Source organism: Vipera ursinii, assembly GCF_947247035.1.
Source record: "Vipera ursinii genome assembly, chromosome: 1".
NCBI classification, from domain to species: Eukaryota; Metazoa; Chordata; class Lepidosauria; order Squamata; family Viperidae; genus Vipera; species Vipera ursinii.
Genome location: NC_139512.1, coordinates 316,647,026 through 316,666,884, shown reverse-complemented (window position 1 = coordinate 316,666,884; position 19,859 = coordinate 316,647,026). Strand labels below are relative to the sequence as shown.

At 44.3% G+C, this 19,859-nt stretch overlaps 1 protein-coding gene across 3 annotated transcripts in view; it reads right to left on the bottom strand.

Annotated features, from left to right (window-relative positions):
- Positions 1-19,859, bottom strand: part of EPAS1 (endothelial PAS domain protein 1) — a 130,807-nt gene that overhangs the window by 30,516 nt on the left and 80,432 nt on the right. For all 3 annotated transcript variants that reach the window (XM_083361568.1, XM_083361567.1, XM_083361566.1), the window contains 3 exons: positions 19,456-19,540; positions 18,383-18,501; positions 17,864-18,066 (listed from right to left, as the gene is read on the bottom strand). In XM_083361568.1, the coding sequence (XP_083217694.1) occupies positions 17,864-18,066; positions 18,383-18,501; positions 19,456-19,540 (407 nt within the window). The remainder of the gene's footprint in view (positions 1-17,863; positions 18,067-18,382; positions 18,502-19,455; positions 19,541-19,859) is intronic.

The window sequence follows — 19,859 nt, the reverse complement described above, 5'->3', positions numbered from 1 at the left end:
AGACAGCAGAATAGACAAGAAAGAACTGGAGAAGATAACAAAATACAAAGACCTATAAATAGAAATAAAACGACTGTGGCAAAGGCAAGCAAGGGTAGTACCAATAGTAATAGGTGCCTTGGGTGCAATCTCAAAACAACTGGAGCACCATTTGAACACCATTGGCATTGACAAATTTGCCATCAGTCAATTGCAAAAGGTGGCCTTACTAGAAACAGCTTCCATCCTGTGGTGATATCTGTAATACCATCAATTCAAACATGCACATCTGCCTATCCCAGGTCCTTGGTAAGGACTTGATAGGTAAACAAAAATGCCAAATCCTGTCTGAACATCTGGCTCACTATGCGATGAATAATAATAATAATAATAATAATAATAATAATAATAATAATAATAATAATAATAACAACAACAACAACAACAACAACAACATGTAAATTTCTCATTTCAATTCAGTAAATGCAGAACTTCTAAGAAATACTGCTTAAGATTGCAGTTTCACTGTTATAAGCCTATTTAATTTTTATATGGTGCTGTTAGTATCTTCTGTCTTTGCCCAACTCTGACACTGGTCATCCTAACTTCCTTTTTGGCAAATATCAAATTGGGAAATGCTTAGTCACATCAATGCAGAATTAAGGTAATTACTGATTTCCCAAACATGTGCACTTTTATATGAACAACTCTCAGGGCTATGACATACATTTAACAGGGTATGCATTTTAGAATAAATACCATGCAGAAACGTTTGAACTGGAAAACTTCAAACTTTTCTCTAGTGCTGAAAGACAACCTTACGGATTTTAGTCTTCTTATATACCACTTTATTATAATCTTCTATCATCTTTTCAATCTGCATAAAACTTCCTTCATGTGGCATTAGCTTCTGAAATACACACACCTTTAAAGCACTTTTTATGGTACATATATCCTGTGAAAATGTCATGTCAATGGGATCATAGGTATTATTGGATTAGAAGATCTGTTGGACAAAGGAGGTGTTATTTCATTGCCTTTTCACCCATTCTCACTAAGACCATTTCTGCAGGATGGCAAATAGCAGTTTAGATCCTAAATGTCAGAGGACAATGGGTATGTTCTCGAAGAGCAGGCGAAGTGGAAAACAGGAAAATTCTACCCCGACTTATATTATACTGAAATATTATCCAAGGATTATGACTTCTGATAATTGGATAAACTATCCATATGCTTTTGTTAATATTCAGCTCATCTTTAAGCAGCATTAACCTTGGGGCTTTACTCCTTTAATTACAAACCTGGCCTTGGCTAATTTTTAGAAGTAAATATTGGTTAATATAATATAATAATATAATATTATATTATATAGTTAATATAATAGTAAAATTGGTTAATTTTATTCTACTCCCCATAAAACATGATGTACCAAAAGTATTTCTTTTTCAGCCTTTAGACCCACCTGGAACATTCTGCTGAAGTAGCCTAACAGAGAGGTCCTAGTGGAGCTTTGCCTATTTCTGAAACCTACCGAACATTCAGAATCAATGCTTTTTAAAACCTTAATGCATACAGACTGCAGGCATGGAAATCACATTAGCTCGGTCCATGTGGCACCAAGCACCAGATGTGATGATAAATGGCCTGTCAATCTCATATCTTTTACTTCATCCCTTTCAAGTGGCACATGGTTCATGAACAGATAAGAGATGCAACAACAGACCTGAAAGAAACTACAGTGTTCAGACTCCTATGTTGCTGCTTGTGAAGGTCCATGTCTAGGAGTCTCTCTGTACTGTGCAAAATGACAGTTCAGTATCAGATTTATCCCCTCTATCTCCAGAAGATGTAGTCAAATTTACACTAACCCCTCATGTACAGTTTATATATTTCTTACCCACCCCCTGCTCCAATATTATTCACTGTCATTAAGAGTTTAGAGTTGCAACATTGTGTTGTCAGTAGAAACAGAGAGGAGACAATGCTGCAAAGAGTTGTTGCTTTCTGTAATAGGCCTGATTAATAAAAAGAAATGAATCCCCTACTTTGTATTTATTCTGGCTTTGGTTTATGTGGAAGTCTTTATCCTTGCATTTTATGGTAATGGGCAAGCAGTTGTCAGAGTTTAACTAGACCACTAGCAGAAACTATAAAAAATGGCAAGGCACTGGGTAGTTCTTAACTTACGATCACTTGTTCAATGACTGTTCAAAGTGATGATGTTGCTGAATAAAAGGATTTACAAATAGTTCCCCAAATTAAAGTACAATTAAAATCAAAAACTTTTTTGGGGGGGCGGTGCGGGGAACTAATGGACAGAGAAATGAATAGGAAAAAAAATCATGGAACTTTGTTTTTATGTATGATAACTGCAGCCAGACTATCACATGTTCAAAAATGGAAAGGCTCAAACTACCCACAAAATACAGATCAATAGGAGGGCATCTGATTTGCTCAGACTTTTTAAGATGTGTGGACTTCAACTCCCAGAATTTCCCAGTCAGCATGAATGTTGCTGAGGTTGAGAAAGACTGCTCTAGAAAGATTCCAGCCCACGGATGACAAACTATGTTATTAAAGTCAGTAACTAAAACCAAGGGTTCTGCTGAAATTCCCTTCTTCTAAGCCATTTTCCTTCCATTGTGGCAAACAAGATCTGGGATTCTTAATAAGAGAGAACCAATAGGAGGAAGGAACAGCAGCACGGAAGCAGCCAGATATATTATTAAAAATCAGTGTCTGCTTATCCCAGGTCCTTGGGAAGGACTCATTAAGTGGACAAAAAGCCAAACCAGTCTAAACATCTGGCTGATTATGCAATGAAACATAATAATAATAATATATTAAAATTTAAATTTATATGCTATCTGACCCCAAGTGACTTCGTGGTAAAAAGCATTAGGACTGAGAAAGTCCAGTCTGAAGCCCTAGACTGGCAAACCTTGTTAACACTGTATAGTAAAAGATAGTTTTTGATCACTGCCTTCTTTTTTGTAGGTTTGCTGTTATTTAATTCTTGCTGGTTGCAACCAATACAGATTTAATAGAGCTGGTGGCAAAGTAAATGAGTTAGAGGTGATGGCACCCTTAGCATAGGTAACCTCTCCTGTGCTTCCCATTGCAGACAGGCACACAGAAAATATATATCAAGAGAACACAAGAGGAAAGTAGGAAAACACACTTATTTCTTTATTACCTGTTATGTATCAGGATAATAAAATATAGCAGCAGCTCATTGTGACCATCAGGTGGCGCTGTACCGTAACTGGATTGGCTGGTAAGTGCTCGGCGGGAAAACCTAAATAAGGGATTGGCTGCTGGTGCACCTGGCCAAGTATATAAGGGGGTACAGGTAACCCCTTTGTCTGTTTGGAGCTCCCACCAATAAAGAGCTGCCATGCTGAGTCCTTTGTCTGTTGTTTGACCATGCGGCCAAGAACCCACTAGACAATAGTGGCGATGAAGGTGGGATCTTGTTTCTCCTGAGGAGCTGAAGTCACCAAGGATCGGTGGAAAGCAATTCCCCGAACCTTCCTCGGTCGGCTAAGCAAGAGCTTGCGGTCAGCAAAGTGGAGAAACAGGATGGCCATGGTGCAGTACGGGCAGGTGCTGCCATTCAATATGCGGCATACCGAGAGATGGGCTTCACACCTAAGCCAGGTAGAAGGGTTTTTGCAGGCTAACCAGATCACTGATGATATCCAGAAAGCCGCATTCCTGACCTGCCTGAGTGGCCCCGCGATGCACAACCTGGCCGTTAGCCTCTGCGCGCTGACAGCAATCGAGACCATGTTGTACATGGATGTCGTGGAGAAGTTGAATAATAATTTCAAGCCATGAATGTCCAAACTGGCGTGGCGAGGCCAATTTGACCAACGGTGCCAGCGACCAGGCGAGATGGCTTCTGAATTTATTGCAGCTCTACAGGAAGCCGCACGCCTGTGTAATTTTTCTAATTTAGAAGAAAGGTTACGGGATTGATTGGTGTGTGGGCTCCAAGACAAGCGACTGCAGCAGCGCTTATATGCCCAGCCAACGATCACATTACAAGATGCTCAGGATGAGATCTTGGCCAGCGAAGCCGCTGGGGGAGCAGTAAATGCGACCCATCAAACTCGACTCAGCAGCCCAGGTGGTTCCATTCATCACGGAGAGGCTGTGGACAGCGGGTTTGGAGAAGCGGCGGAGGAGGCTGAGATTGATGCTGTGCATCAAAAGCAAGGACGACAGCAATCGCGGCACGACAACAATGGAAGCCAGCAGAAGACACCAACAACTATCAAATGCAGAAGCTACAATTGCAAAGAAACCACTCAAAAATGCACTAGCTTATCTTATCTCCAGAGAGTGTGGGAGCAGAGGGCTTTATCGCTATCGGGGAACGGGCCACCGCTGTCTTCAAGCGGTTGCCTGTTCCTGCCCTCATGGCTCTTCTTGCTCCCCCAGGGGCATAGGATTGCAGGACCCTGGGCTCAGGTTGGTTTATTTCAACGCCAGGTCCATGGTAAACAAGGCTCCCCTCATACACGATCTTATTGAGGAGAACGCGGACCTGGCCTGCATCACAGAGACCTGGTTGGGTCAAGAGGGGGTTGTTCCCCTCTTGGAACTATGCCCACCAGGCTTCCAGGTGCTTCACCAGCCACGGGCCCAGGGAAGGGGTGGTGGGGTGGTGGTTATTATTAGGGAGTGTCTTTGTCCGCGTGCGGCCACTGTCCCTCAGATAGGCGGGTGTGAGTCTCTCCTTTTGAAGTGGGGTCTTGGAGTTCAGTTGGGCCTATTGATTACATACCTGTTTCCCAGCTGCGTGTCATCGGCCCTGCCCAAGCTCCTTGACGTTCTGCCTGGGTTGGCGATTGAGTTCCCAAGGCTTATAGTTCTGGGGGATTTCAATTTGCCTTCCGCGGGTGAGGCATCTGAGTTGGCTTGGGAGTTCATGGCTTCCATGACAGCCACGGACCTGACTCAAGTAATTCAAGACCCTACCCATAATGGAGGGCACACACTCGACCTGGTTTTTATCTCTGGACAATGGATTAATGATCTGGGTAGGGGGGATTTAACCATCCAACCCCTGTCATGGTCCGATCATTTTCTTCTCGGCTAAACTTCCAATACACCACCCCCTGCTGCTGGGAGGCGGAACCGACCAGGTGGTTCTGCCCCAGGCGCCTGATGGACCCCGAGAGGTTCCAGATGGAGCTTGGGACATTTCCTGCTTCCCTTGCCCATGACTCTGCTGAGGCCCTAGTGGTAGCCTGGGAGAGGGCTGCTGCTGGGGCCTTGGATCGAGTTGTGCCTTTACAGCTTCTGACCCAGCGCAGATCCCAGGTGGCCCCCTGGTTTACTGAGGAGCTCCAGGAGATGAAGTGCCGGAAAAGACTCCTAGAGAGCTGTTGGAGGTCCAGCAGATCCGAATCTGATCGAACACGGCTAAGAACTTGTCTTAAGTCTTACCTAGTGGCGATGGAAGCGGCAAAGTGTGTTTACTTTTCCGCTCTCATTGTGTCCGCAGATAACCACCCAGCTGCCATGTTTAAAGTGATCCACTCACTGTTAAATCAGCGACCGAGGGATGACCCCTTGCAGGGTAGGGCTGAGGAATTTGTACAGTATCTGCAGGACAAAATTGCTCAGATCCGGACTGGTTTGGACTCTGACTGGGTGGAATCCGGTGGAGTGGAGATGACAGGTCTTAGTTATACTATTTGGGGTGAGTTTGACCCTGTTTCTTTGGATGATGTGGACAGGATTATGCGTAGACTGAGTGCTACAACTTGTCTATTGGACCCATGTCCCTCCTGGCTGGTTTTGGCTGCTGAGGAGGTGACAGGGTGCTGGCTCCAGGCAGTTGTCAATGCTTCACTGATGGAGGGTGTCTTCCCCTCCGCCTTTAAAGAGGTGGTGGTGAGGCCCCTTCTCTGCTGCCTGCTCTGGACCCGGCCTCCTTGAATAACTATCGTCCTGTCTCCAACCTTTGCTTTGTAGCGAAGGTTGTTGAGAGTGTTGTGGCACGTCAGCTTCCGCAATTCCTGGATGAAGCGGACTATCTGGACCCATACCAGTTCGGTTTCAGGCCCGGTTACAGCATGGAAACGGCATTGGTCGCACGGGTAGATGATCTCTGGCGGGTCTGGGACAGGGGTTGTTCCTCTGTCCTGGTTTTACTTGACCTCTCAGCAGCTTCTGATACCATCGACCATGGTATTCTGCTGCGGCCGCTTGAGGGGTTGGGAGTGGGAGGCACTGTTTTACGGTGGTTCTCCTCCTACCTCTCGGGCCGCTTGCAGTTTGTATTGGCAGGGGAGCAGAGATCTACCCCGAAGCCCCTCACTTGTGGGGTTCCTCAGGGGTCGGTTCTCTCCCCCCTCCTGTTTAACATTTGTATGAAGCCACTGGGTGAGATCATCTGTGGCTTTGGGGTGAGGTATCACCAATATGCAGATGATACCCAGTTGTTCATCTCCACCCCAAACCAACCCAGCGATGCCCTTGACGTGATGTCCCAGTGCCTGGAGATGGTGCAGGTCTGGATGGGAAGGAATAGGCTCAGGCTGAACCCCTCCAAGACCGAGTGGCTGTGGATACTGGCATCTTGTATTGTCCAATGTGTTCCACCTCTTTTGATGGGGGGGAGGTATTGCCCCCCTCTGAAAGGGCTCACAACTTGGGTGTCCTCCTGTATTCATGGCTTAACTTGGAGGATCATCTAACTGCTGTGACCAGGGGGGTCTTCGCACAGGTTCGCCTGGTGCGCCAGTTGCGCCCCTTTTTGGACCGAGATGCCCTATGCACGATCACCCATGCCCTTGTCACTTCTCGCCTGGATTACTGCAATGCTCTCTACATGGGGCTGCCCTTGAAGTGCACCCGGAGGCTTCAGCTGGTGCAAAATGAGGCCGTGTGGGTGCTTATGGGAGTTTCTCGATACTCCCATGTTACACCACTCCTGCGCGAGCTGCATTGGCTTCCAGTTGTCCTCCGGGTGCGATTAAAGGTGCTGGTAATCACTTTTAAAGCCCTACATGGCTTAGGCCTGGGGTACTTGCAACACCACCTGCTGCCATTATCAAACTCCCATCGCCCGGTTCGCTCCCACAGAGTCGGCCTCCTCAGGGTGCTGTCAGCTAAGCAATGCCAGCTGGCGACCCCCAGGGGGAGAGCCTTCTCTGTGGGTGCACTGACCCTCTGGAATGAACTGCCCTCAGAGCTGAGGATGGCCCCTGACCTTTGGTCCTTCTGCCATGACCTGAAGACATGGATGTTCCAACAATCGGGCTTGGACTGACTGTAGTTTTTAAATTTGGTTTTACTGGGTCTATTGTTATGTATTTACTTCATTGTTTACTTCTTTTTTTGAATTTTGTATTTTATGTTTTTAACTTTTTATTGTTGTGAGCCGCTCTGAGTCCTTAGGGAGAAGGGCGGCATATAAATTTAATAAATTCAATTCAATTCAATACTGAGTCCCCTCATCTCAAATCTCCTCAGCCCTCCCCCACCAAATTCCTCGGGAACAAGGTGATCGTCTCACACACAGACATTCACCAGGTTCTCACACCAAAAATAACACTAGAGGTCCAGTTGCAAGGGGTACCTTGCAAGATGGAACTCGACTCCGGATCCGCAGTCTCCATCATTTCTAGTGATACATTTAAAGCAGTTTGTGGCCGGTGTAAACAGTGGGTTTCTTTGAAGTCCACCAACATTCAGTTAGCTGATTTCCAGCATGCACCCATTAAAGTTAAGGGGGTGGCCACCATGTTAGTGGGGTTCAAGAACTTCCAGGGTCCGTTGGATGTCCTGGTAGCCAAGGGCCGGAGGACCAGTTTAGTGGGGCTTAATTGGTTTCAGGCTCTGGGAATAGGGATCTCAGGGATCCATAGCACCCAGACCAAAAGCCTCGAAGCCGTCTGCAAAACGTTTGCAGACGTATTTGATGGCAAGTTGGGTAAATACACAGGGCCCCCAATTAAGTTTAAATTGAACCCCAATATTCTCCCCATAAGAATAAAGCCCCATAGAGTCCCCTTCGCTCTCAAGCACAAGATTGAAAGCGAATTGGATAAATTAGTGAGTCAAGGGGTATTAGAACCCATGGACGGGGGAGAGTGGGAGACCCTGATAGTTACCCCACTCAAAGCCAATGGGAAAGTAAGAATTTGTGCAGATTATAAGGCCATGGTGAATCGGGCCCTAAATCTGCACGCTTACCCAGTCCCAACGGAGAGAAACGTCCTCTCTGCACTCCAAGGAGGCGCTATCTTTGCCAAGCTCGACTTGGCGCAAGCGTATCAGCAGCTCCCCTTTACCAGGGAGACAGCTGATGCTCAGACTATTGTAACTCACAGAGGAGCCTTCAGAGTCAACCGATTGCAATTCGGAGTCTCTGTGGCTCCTGGCATCTTTCAGGAGGTGATGGAGAGGACTCTGAAGGGCATACCTAGAGTATGCCCATAGTTTGATGATGTCCTCATTGCTGGAGATTCTGAGGAGATCCTGGCTGACAGGTTGCAGGCTGTGTTAAACAGATTCCATTCTGCAGGGCTGAACCTTAAGAAGGAAAAATGCAGTATTGGAGTGGCATCAATTGAATTCCTGGGGTTCAGAATTGATGCCAAATGAATTCACCCTACTGATTCAAAGGTAATGGCAATTAAAATGGCTCCTACTCCAAAGAACAAAGCTGAATTGCAAGCTTTCTTGGGGTCACTTAATTTCTATCACATATTCTTACCCCACAAAGCACCAATTGCTGAGCCTTTACACAGGCTCTTAGATAAGAAAACTCCTTGGAATTGGACCAAGGTCCACGAACAGAGTTTTAGGAATTTAAAAGACCTATTGTCATGCAACTCAACGGTTATACATTTTATTGAAACCAAACTCATCTGCATTGCATGCGATGCACCCCCCTATGGAGTGGGTGCTGTCCTAAGTCACATATAAGTCAATGGGGAGCAGAGAACTATTGCTTATTACTCCCAGACACTGTCAAGGGCAGAAAGCAATTATGCCCAAATAGATAAAGAGGCCCTGGCAATAGTGTCAGGGGTCAAGAAATTTCATGATTACTTATATGGTAGGGAATTCACTATTTTCACAGACCATAAGCCTCTGTTGGGGTTGTTCATGACTGACAGACAAACCCCGCAAATCCTATCCCCAAAGATGATGAGGTGGTCCATTTTCCTTTCTGCATACTCGTGCAAACTGGTTCATAAACCAGGAAAAGACATGGGTCATGCTGATGCATTAAGCAGATTACCAGTAGCCACTACAGAACCAGACCCAGCACCTGCTGAACAGATTATGGCAGTCCAGGACCTGCCAGAATGCCCACTCCATGCTAAGGACATTGCTGCGGGTACCACAGCAGATAGGATCCTCAGCAGAGTACTGGTGTGGGTGGCCTCAGGTTGGCAAGAAAAGAGTCCTGGGCTGGAATTCCAGGCATTCTTCATGAGGAGACATGAACTGTCTTCTCATAAGGGATGCCTATTGTGGGGTAGCAGGATCATCATTCCCGAGAAATTTAGAGACAAGGTTTTATGGTCATTACATGAGGGACACCCGGGCATAGTCAGGATGAAAGCATTGGCCAGGAGTTATTTGTGGTGGCTGGGCCTGGATAGAGCTACTGAGGAGCAGGTAGCGGGATGTTACACATGCCAAAGATCAAGGCCAGATCAGCCACACGCACCGGTCCACAAGTGGGAGGTGACACACAACCCCTGGTCCAGAATCCACATAGATTATGCTGGTCTGTTTCAAGGCCACACCTTCTTAGTGGTGGTGGACAGCTACTCCAAGTGGCTAGAGGTGGTACCAGTGACCAGTATGACCACAGCCAAAATGGTTAAGGTACTAAGGGCACTCTTTGCTACTCACAGCCTGCCTGATGTGATAGTTTCGGATAATGGCCCGCAATTCACATCTGCTGATTTCCAGGATTTCACGAGGGCCAACCTGATTAGACACATCACCTCCGTGCCCTTTCATCCGTCGTCTAATGGGCAGGCAGAACATATGGTGAGGACAACTAAGGACGCTCTGAGACGCATCATCACCGGGGACTGGCCCAATTCCTTCTGGCTCAACACACTACCCTGTGCACAACCACAGGCAAGAGCCCAGCTGAACTGCGTTGGGGCAGACGTCTTATCACAAAGTTGGACAGACTCCACCCTGACAGAGTGGCCCCAGAGACTGAACAACCTTTTCCCCCCCAGGGAACTTCACACGGGAAATCTGGTTTGGGCCAGGAACTACGGGCCGGGACATGTGTGGGTTCCAGGGAAGGTAATTGACAGAACAGGGCTGCTGTCTTACATTGTAGAGGTGAAGGGGGGTCACCAGGTAAGGAGACACATCGACCAAATCAGGAAACGGGTTCCTGAAGGGTCACAGGGTGACCAATCCTCCCAACCACAATCTTGGGGGTTAGGGGAGGAAGAAGACCTTCTGGACTCCGTACTGTTGTTTGAGGGTTTTGGCAGGCCTGAACAGCAAGGGGTTGCAAGGCCTCAGGGCCAGGACTCAACACATAATGCTACTGTCCAGGGAGGAGAACAAACCCTGAGAAGGTCAAGCAGGACTCATAGGCCACCAGCCTATTTAGAGGACTATGTAAGGACGTAAGGAAGGATGCAAGGTGTCTACACAATACCAAGAAGCTTGTGTTAGAAATAAAAACTGTTTATTTTTTTTTATTATTATGGGGGAAGGGGTGTTATGTATGGGGATAATAAAATATAGCAGCAGTTCATTGTGACCATCAGGTGGCGCTGTACCATAACTGGATTGGCTGGTAAGTGCTCGGCGGGAAAACCTTTGCCAAGAGCCTTGGTGGAGCAGTGGGCTAATGCCTCCTTAAGTAACACCAGCTGCCTGCAATTAGTGCAGGTTCGCATCCCACCAGGCTCAAGGTTGACTCAGCCTTCCATCCTTCCGAGGTAGGTAAAATGAGGACCCAGATTGTTGGGGGCAATTAAGCTGACTTTGTAATAATGCCGCTTGCGGGGGGTGTGTGAAAGCCCTAATAAGCAGGCATATACATAGAATGAAGGCTACTGCTAAGCTTGTAAGCCGCCCTGAGTCTTCGGAGAAGGGCGGGATATAAATGGAATTAAAATAAAAAATAAAAAAGAAATAAATAAGGGATTGGCTGCCGGTGCACCTGGCCAAGTATATAAGGGGGTACAGGTAACCCCTTTTTCTGTTCGGAGCTCCCACCAATAAAGAGCTGCCATGCTGAGTCCTTTGTCTGTTGTCTGACCATGCGGCCAAGAACCCACTACACAATATTACCCTTAAGAAAATGAAGATGCTTAGTGTGACTACTAGCTTCAAGAGGTTAGAAAGCTTTTCATAAGCCTTGCTTGCAAGATTTCTCAATCTTGACCTCACAAACAGTCCTGAGCAACAGGGAGCATTGTTATCTTACTATCAGCTATTGCAAACCACCCCTTCATGGATTACTGCCTTGTCATGGCGAAGGGGCTTGCGTAATTCAATGAAGCTATGACCTATGCCATGGTGGGCCACCCAAGACGGACAGGTCATAGCAGAGAGTTCTGACAAAATGTGATCCACTGGAGAAGGAAATGGCAACCCACTCCAGTATCTTTGCCATGAAAACCACATGGACAGTACCAAAACAAAAAAAGATATGAGGCTGGAAGGTGAGCCCCTTAGGTCGGAAGGCGTCCAATCTGCTACTGGGGAAGAGCAAAGGGCTAGTACTAGTAGTGCCAGAAAGAATGAAGCAACTGGGCTAAAGCTGAAAGGACACTCAGCTTTGAATGTATCTGGTGGTGAAAGAAAGTCCGATGCTGTAAAGATTTTTTCTCTATAGGAACCTGGAATGTAAGATCCATGAATCAAGGAAAGCTGGACGTGGTCAAACAAGAGATGATAAGACTGAACATCAACATCTTAGGAATCAGCAAGCTAAAATGGACAGGAATGGGTAAATTTAATTCAGATGACCATCAGGTATACTACTACGGGCAAGAATCCCTCAAAAGAAATGGAGTAGCCTTCATAGTCAATAAAAGAGTAGGAAAAGCAATACTGGGATACAATCCCCAAAATGACAGAATGATCTCAGTTCGAATCCAAGGCAAACCATTCAATATCACAGTAGTCCAAGTCTATGCCCCAACCACCAGTGCTGAAGAGGATGAAATTGACCAGTTCTATGAAGCCCCACAGCATCTTATAGAACTAACACCAAAAAATGATGTCCTTATCATCATGGGGGATTGGAATGCTAAAGTAGGAAGCCAAAAGATAACTGGAATAACAGGCAAATTTGGCCTTGGAGTACAAAATGAAGCAGGGCACAGACTGATAGAATTTTGTCAAGAGAATACGATGGTGATAGCAAACACTCTTTTCCAACAACCCAAGAGACGGCTCTACATATGGAAATCACCAGACGGTCAACACAGAAATCAGATTGACTATGTGCTCTGCAGCGAAAGATGGAGAAGCTCTATACAGTCAGTAAAAACAAGACCAGGAGCTGACTGTGGCTCAGACCACGAGCTTCTCATTGCAAAATTTAGGCTTAAACTGAAGGAAGTAGGGAAAAGCACTAGGCCACTCATGTATGAACTAAATCATATCCCTGATTAATATACAGTAGAGGTGTCAAACAGATTTAAGGAATTAGATCTGATGGACAGAATGCCTGAAGAACTATGGACGGAGGTTCGCAACATTGTACAAGAAGTAGCAACTAAAACCATCCCAAAGAAAAAGAAATGCAAGAAAGCAAAATGGCTGTCTGAGGAAGCTTTGCAAATAGCTGAGGAAAGGAGGGAAGCGAAAGGCAAGGGCGAAAAAAAAGATACACCCAAATGAATGCAGAATTCCAGAGAATAGCTAGAAGAGATAAGAATGCCTTCTTAAATGAACAGTGCAAAGAAATAGAAGAAAACAATAGAATAGGGAGGACTAGAGATATCTTCAAGAAAATTGGAGAGATGAAGGGAACGTTTCATGCATAAATGGGCATGATAAAGGACCAAAATGGCAGGGACATAACAGAGGCAGAAGAGATTAAGAAGAGGTGGCAAAATTACACAGAAGAACTATACAAGAACGAGCTTAACGTCCCTGATAACCACGATGAGGTGGTCAATAACCTCGAGCCAGACATCCTAGAATGTGAAGTGAAATGGGCCTTAGGAAAGCTGAGCAACAACAAAGCTGGTGGAGGTGACAGTATTCCAGCTGAGCTATTCAAAATCTTAAAAGACGATGCAGTAAAAGTGCTACACTCAATTTGCCAGAAAATTTGGAAAACTCAACAGTGGCCACAGGATTGGAAAAGATCAGTTTACATTCCAATTCCAAAGAAAGGCAATGCCAAAGAATGTTCAAACTATCGCACCATTGCACTCATTTCACATGCTAGTAAAGTTATGCTTAAAATCCTACAAGCTAGACTCTAGCAGTATGTGGACCGAGAACTTCCAGAAGTACAGGCAGGATTTCAAAGAGGCGGAGGAACTAGAGACCAAATTGCCAACATGGAGATCAAATTGCTGGATCATGGAGAAAGCTAGGGAGTTCCAGAAAAACATCTACCTCTGCTTCATGCTAAAGCCTTTGATTGTGTGGATCACAACAAACTGTGGCAAGTTCTTAAAGAGATGGGAGTACCAGACCATCTTATTTGTCTCTTGAGAAACCTATATGTGGGTCAAGAAGCAACAGTGAGAACTGGACACGGAACCACTGATTGGTTCAAAATTGGGAAAAGAGTCCGGCAAGGCTGTATACTGTCACCCTGCCTATTTAACTTATATGCAGAGCACATCATGAGAAAGGCAGGGCTACATGAATCAAAAGTTGGAATTAAGATTGCCAGGAGAAATATCAAAAACCTAAGATATGCAGATGATACCACTCTAATGGCAGAAAGTGAAGAGGAAGTAAAGAGCCTCTTGTTGCAAGTGAAGAAGGAGAGTGCAAAACTTGGGTTGAAACTAAACATTAAGAAAACCAAGATCATGGCATCCGGCCCTCTCAATTCCTGGCAAATAGATGGGGAAGAAATGGAGGTAGTGACAGATTTTATTTTCCTGGACTCTAAGATCACCGCAGATGGGGACTGCAGCCAAGAAATTAAAAGACGCTTGCTCCTGGGGAGGAAAGCCATGGCAAATCTAGACAGCACATTAAAAAGCAGAGACATCACCCTGTCAACAAAAGTGCATATAGTCAAGGCTATGGTCTTCCCAGTTGCAATGTATGGCTGTGAAAGCTGGACCATAAAAAAGACTGAGCGCCAAAGAATTGAGGCCTTTGAACTATGGTGCTAGAGAAGACTCCTGTGAGTTCCTTGGACTGCAAAGCAATCAAACCGGTCAGTCCTAGAGGAGATCAACCCTGACTGTTCTTTAGAAGGCCAGATCCTGAAGTTGAAACTCAAATATTTTGTCCACCTAATGAGAAGGAAGGAGTCACTGGAGAAGAGCCTAGTGCTGGGAAAGATTGAGGGCAAGAGAAGAAGGTGACGAGAGAGAATGAGGTGGCTGGATTTAGTCGCTGAAGCAGTAGGCGTGAGCCTAAATGGACTCCAGAAGATGGTAGAGGACAGGAAGGCCTGGAGGAACGTTGTCCATGGGGTGGCAATGGGTCGGACAGGACTTTACAACTAAGAACAACAACAATTGCAAACCAATATAAAATAAGTAAACAACATCACAGAAAGAACAATACTGGAATGCATTTATTCTCCTATTAGAAGCTCACAAGTAGGTCGCTGGGTTGCAGGTTTTGTTTCTTTATTGTTTCTATGAAGTGGAGTGAGTTTTGTACATGTGAGGTGATGGATTTTGTGTAGGGCTGAAGTTGTTTGGCAAGGAATTTGGCAAGATTCTGTAGAGGTGAGCGTATGGAGCTGACTATGGGTCTGAGTGGTGTTCCTTCTTTGTTTATCTTGGTGAGCTTCGTGAGTTTCGATGTCATATCCCTCTTCACCCAAGTGCCTATTAAACAAGCCTTGACAGCTATCCAAAACAAATACAAGCCCCCTAAGCACATCCTAGATCTGACAAACAACTGCCTAACCAACACAAACAAACAGATAGAAGGAGCATCTATGGGATCACCTCTCTCACTCGTCATCGCAAACCTATACATGGAACACTTTGAAACCAATGCCTTAGACAAATCTGAACCCAAACCCAAACTCTGGCTTAGATATGTAGATGACACTTTCGTAATTTGGCCACATGGGAAAGAACGCAGTCAGAAAAGAAGAAAAAACTTCCTCCCTTTTCCAGCACGTTAAAGCAACAGGACATGAAATTGACTTTGAAGGAACGTAATTAATCTCCAAAACTGAACACTACAACAAGAGGATAATTATGGAAGCCATCGAAATAGAGAAACACCCCCACAACATGAATAAACATGACAATACCTCCCGCCTACCAGACATCTGGAAACTAGCCCTAGTCAACAAACGAGTTCCAGCCACGAAAACCGACACTGGACCCACAACAACACAGGACGCCACCACCAATCATCCTCACCAGACTCAAACCCAAACCCACCCCATAGACGAAATGCAACCACCATCCAGAAGCCAAACCACGGCGGCATCTCCAGCTGCTGCAACCCCCCGACCCCCACACAAAGCAAACTGACACACGCCATGAACACAAGGCCAGACTGCAAACTCGAAGCCAAACCAAAGCCCGGGATGTTACACCACAGCCTTCTGCTCAGGACATTACATCACAGAACTCAGGAGGTTATAATGCTAAAGCTTGGGATGTCACAACACAGCCAACCACCCAGGATGTTGCAGCACAGAACTCAGGATATCACTATACAAGAGCTCAGGATGTCATCACACAGTCCATTATCAGGGTCGTTACAACACAAAAGACTAATGGGCACACAGCCAACACTTCAGTCACACATGATGTTACAAAACAGCCGACTAATCCACAAACAATAACCCCATCAACCAATCAACATGTAACAACACAGCCAACCAACCTGCTTACAGCAACTAAGCCAGCACCCCACACACCCCCACCAATATTTATAGAGAGACAGCAGCTCCGATCATGCTTTGCTTGCACAAGCACAAAGCCGAAGACACCAGCCTGAAGATGACGAGTGGGACCTCGTCAAAACGTCGCCAAGACACCCTCAATCTTACATGGGAAAAGACCCAAATACGCCAAGACCTACATACCTGTACCTGTGAAAATCTATGAAAACACACACACACACACACACACACACACACAAACATAGGCCAGTCACCCTCTCTCAGCCCAACTCCTCCCCACTAGCTTGTTGTTGTAGGGAAATTGGAGGAAGATATGTTCACTGTCATATTTGTAAGAATAAGAATGGCAATGAATGAATAAATGAATGAATGAATGAATGAATGAATGAATGAATGAATGAATGAATATCAATCAGCCTGAAATGTCCTAAAAGCGTTCTATGTTGAAAGACTGAAATCTCAAAGAGGGAAAATGGTACCATATTTGTGCTGTAGAATCCATGGCTGGGAAAGTATGTCTAATTCTCAACAGCCAATTTACTATACTTAGAACTATCATCATTTTATACACAAGATATATTTAACTTGTTATATATCAGCACCATTTTCTTAACAGCCTCAGTTATCAAGGTTGTTCTTTCTCCAGTTTTGGTGGTAAATGTTTTTCTTTTCAGACCAGTTCACTTCCTTTGTCATGCCCTTCAATTTCTTATTTGGCCTACATGTGAGAATGGTCTATGGGGACAAGGTGTTGATGGTACAAAAAGAACAATATGTAATGTTTTGAAAACAGAAAATATACAGCTATCGCCAAATGCCCTCTAATACTAAAAAAGTTGGGACATACATGAGTAATATCCTGGTAGTTGTTTCCAAAATACAGTTTCTGTTCAATAGGAATATAAAACACCCTGTATAACAGAAAGGCACTAGATAACTAACTAAAGGACATCAGGTTTTGGCAATTAATAATTGCCACAGGCACAGAACCTAGAGGCTTCCACTATATTTTGGGTGCAGTGAGGGTTAGCCCAGCTATCTGGCTTTCAATGTGTATACGTTCGGTTCATTTTTCTTGTTCGTTTGTGACTTTGCATTTGATCAAAGGTAATCAATCATTTCCTGACCACAATCTTTTAGAGAAAGTGGGCATCCCACTTTCTCTTATTTTCCTTGGCAAGCTTCCCCCTCCCCAGTATATTTTACTAATGGATATCATAAGCAGGCATGCAGTTTCTTGATGCTTATAAAACTCTCCGGCTTAATTTTACCTGCATATATCAGTAGATTATTCTCCAAAATAATCCACACTGCAAAAGGAGACTCTGCAAAATTTTGTACTAAGGCTTTGTGACATTTGGCACTATGCTTTATGTGGAAACTATAATTACTTGAAGAACCATCATAAAGCAATTGCTCAGGTTTTTGAGGAAAAGTAGCTGAGGACAGCCAGCCTGCAGCTGATGTTCCGAAACAGTCAAAACACAACTCCTATATCTTGTCGGACGACAGATGATCATGACATGGGTGTCAAATTTTATAAACAAAAACAAATCTCTATGGTCCTAATCTGCATATTAGGTCAAATGAGGTATAATAAAATACATTTTTCTACTTAAGATTCTATATGAAAAGATACTGTTGATGAGGTCTTTCCATTAAAAAAACAACCTTCTTTATTAGAAAACAAGTTTTTGATTTTAGCATTTTGAACAAGATCCTTCTCTGTATGATCCATTCCTCCTATATGAATAGATCAAACTTTAAAAATGAATCAGTCATATTAGAAATAGACTAGGTTGCTTATGTTTCTGAACAAAAAAGAGATTATCATTTTACCTGTCATCACAGTAGGTAAATTTCATGTCCATGCTGTGACGGCTCAGGAACGTCTTGCTGTCCAATGGAATATCAGTATTGGAAGGATGCTGAATGGGCTCACACATCAGTATAAGGCAGGATAAGAGTGGCTCCTTAAAACCACACAGAGCATGAGGAGGACAGGTATTGTAGACCTTAATTTGTCCTGTGCAGTGCAAAACCTAAAATGTAAAAATTGTTTGTATAATTATATTATTTTTTTATTCTTTTTTTATTAAAGAGTTTTACAAAAACAAAATTTTTACAATATATCCCCAAATCCCTCCCACCCCAAACCCACCCACTTCCCCCCCCCCACTTCCCAGAGCTAAATACAGGATTATAGTTACAATAATCATATTCTAAATAAAAATTATGCATAATATACAATTAACCAAATTCATAATGCGCTTTAATGTATAATTATATTATTATAACATAGAACAGTGGAGGTGGAAAAATACGACTGAATTTTTCAACCATTGTCACTAAAGTTACCTTCCACATGGCAGATTTGAGATTTACAGTTCTGCCCCTGTTGGTAACAGTGCATTTCATTCTCATGAAAAAGTCACGTTCCAGGGACATCTCTTTATTTTTTTTCCCACAACCTGGACCTAAGAAAAAGAAAAATAATTATATTAGCTCCTTTTCAATACAACTATTCCTGGATATCCTATTCAATATAGGAGGAGCACTAAACACATTTTTGCCAGGAACATGGCCTTCAAAATGCTAAGCTCAGGTTCAGAAGAATCCTGAATAACAGCTGACTAGTAATGGGGCTGGTATACCATCACCAAGATGCTTCATGGCACAGGCACACCTCTATAGAATTTGGCTGCCATAATTCAGGATTCTTCTGAATACAGTTGCCTACTATTTGAATTGGTCCATCTTTCCAAGCCAGGTCCCCAAGCCAGAGATCAGCCCAGAAACCTGGAAGGTTCAGGGGAGACATCCCAGTTTAAAAAGGCTGAATTCTCCTGAAAATCCTGTATTGACCTAGAACAGTGATGGTGAACCTTTTAGAGACTGAGTGCCCAAACTGCAACCCAAAACCCACTTATGTATTGTCGGGTGTTGGGTGGGTGTGGCCCATTGGGTGGGTGTGGCTGTGGTGGTAATGACAGAGTGGTTGGGACTAAAAAGTTCAATCAATCAATTCCAGCTTTGCAAGATCTTTTTTTTTCCTTGCAAGAAGTTGAAATTGAACCTTTTCCCCCCCGTATGGCAGCGGAGGCCTAAAGCAAAAAGGTTTTATAAAACCCAGCTGAAGGCCTAGGACTGGGATGAGACCGCGTGTGCCCACAGAGAGGGCTCTGCATGCCACCTGTGGCACGTGTGCCATAGGTTCACCACCACGGACCTAGAAGAAAGAACTAGGGGGATAAAAGGATGAGTATATGCCCACACTAACACAAAGTAACAAATAGATGTCCCTGACTGCACCACCAACCTTGGTCCAGGGATTATTTGCTCATAAATAATGTGTACATGTAATGCAACTCTGAAAATGCAAACTTCGGGTTATAATAAATCCTCCAAGTACAGTTTTAAAAATTATTTACCATTTTTCAAACTTAGATTTTCCCGAATTTCTTCATGATCACATGGGTGAGTGAAATCAAAAATGCTGTGGCCAGTCAATTCCACCTAGAAAAATGGGGGAAAAACAACAACCAAGAATGGCATTTCCATCTTGTTGGCAGAAAAGATAGAATAAAATCAACTGAGAAAAAAATGGAAAAAAAAATACAAAATACAAAATGAATTTACCTGTGCAAAGTGTGAAATAGACAGGCAGACATATGAAAATTTCATCTATTCCCAAACGTACACATGAAAACCACGTAAGAGAATGTCATAAAAGCCATATGATAAAGATGGACAGCCTGATGTAGAACACATTGCAGTAATCCACATGTGCAATGAAAAAAGTATAGATGACCATGAGAAGGGATTCCTAGGACAG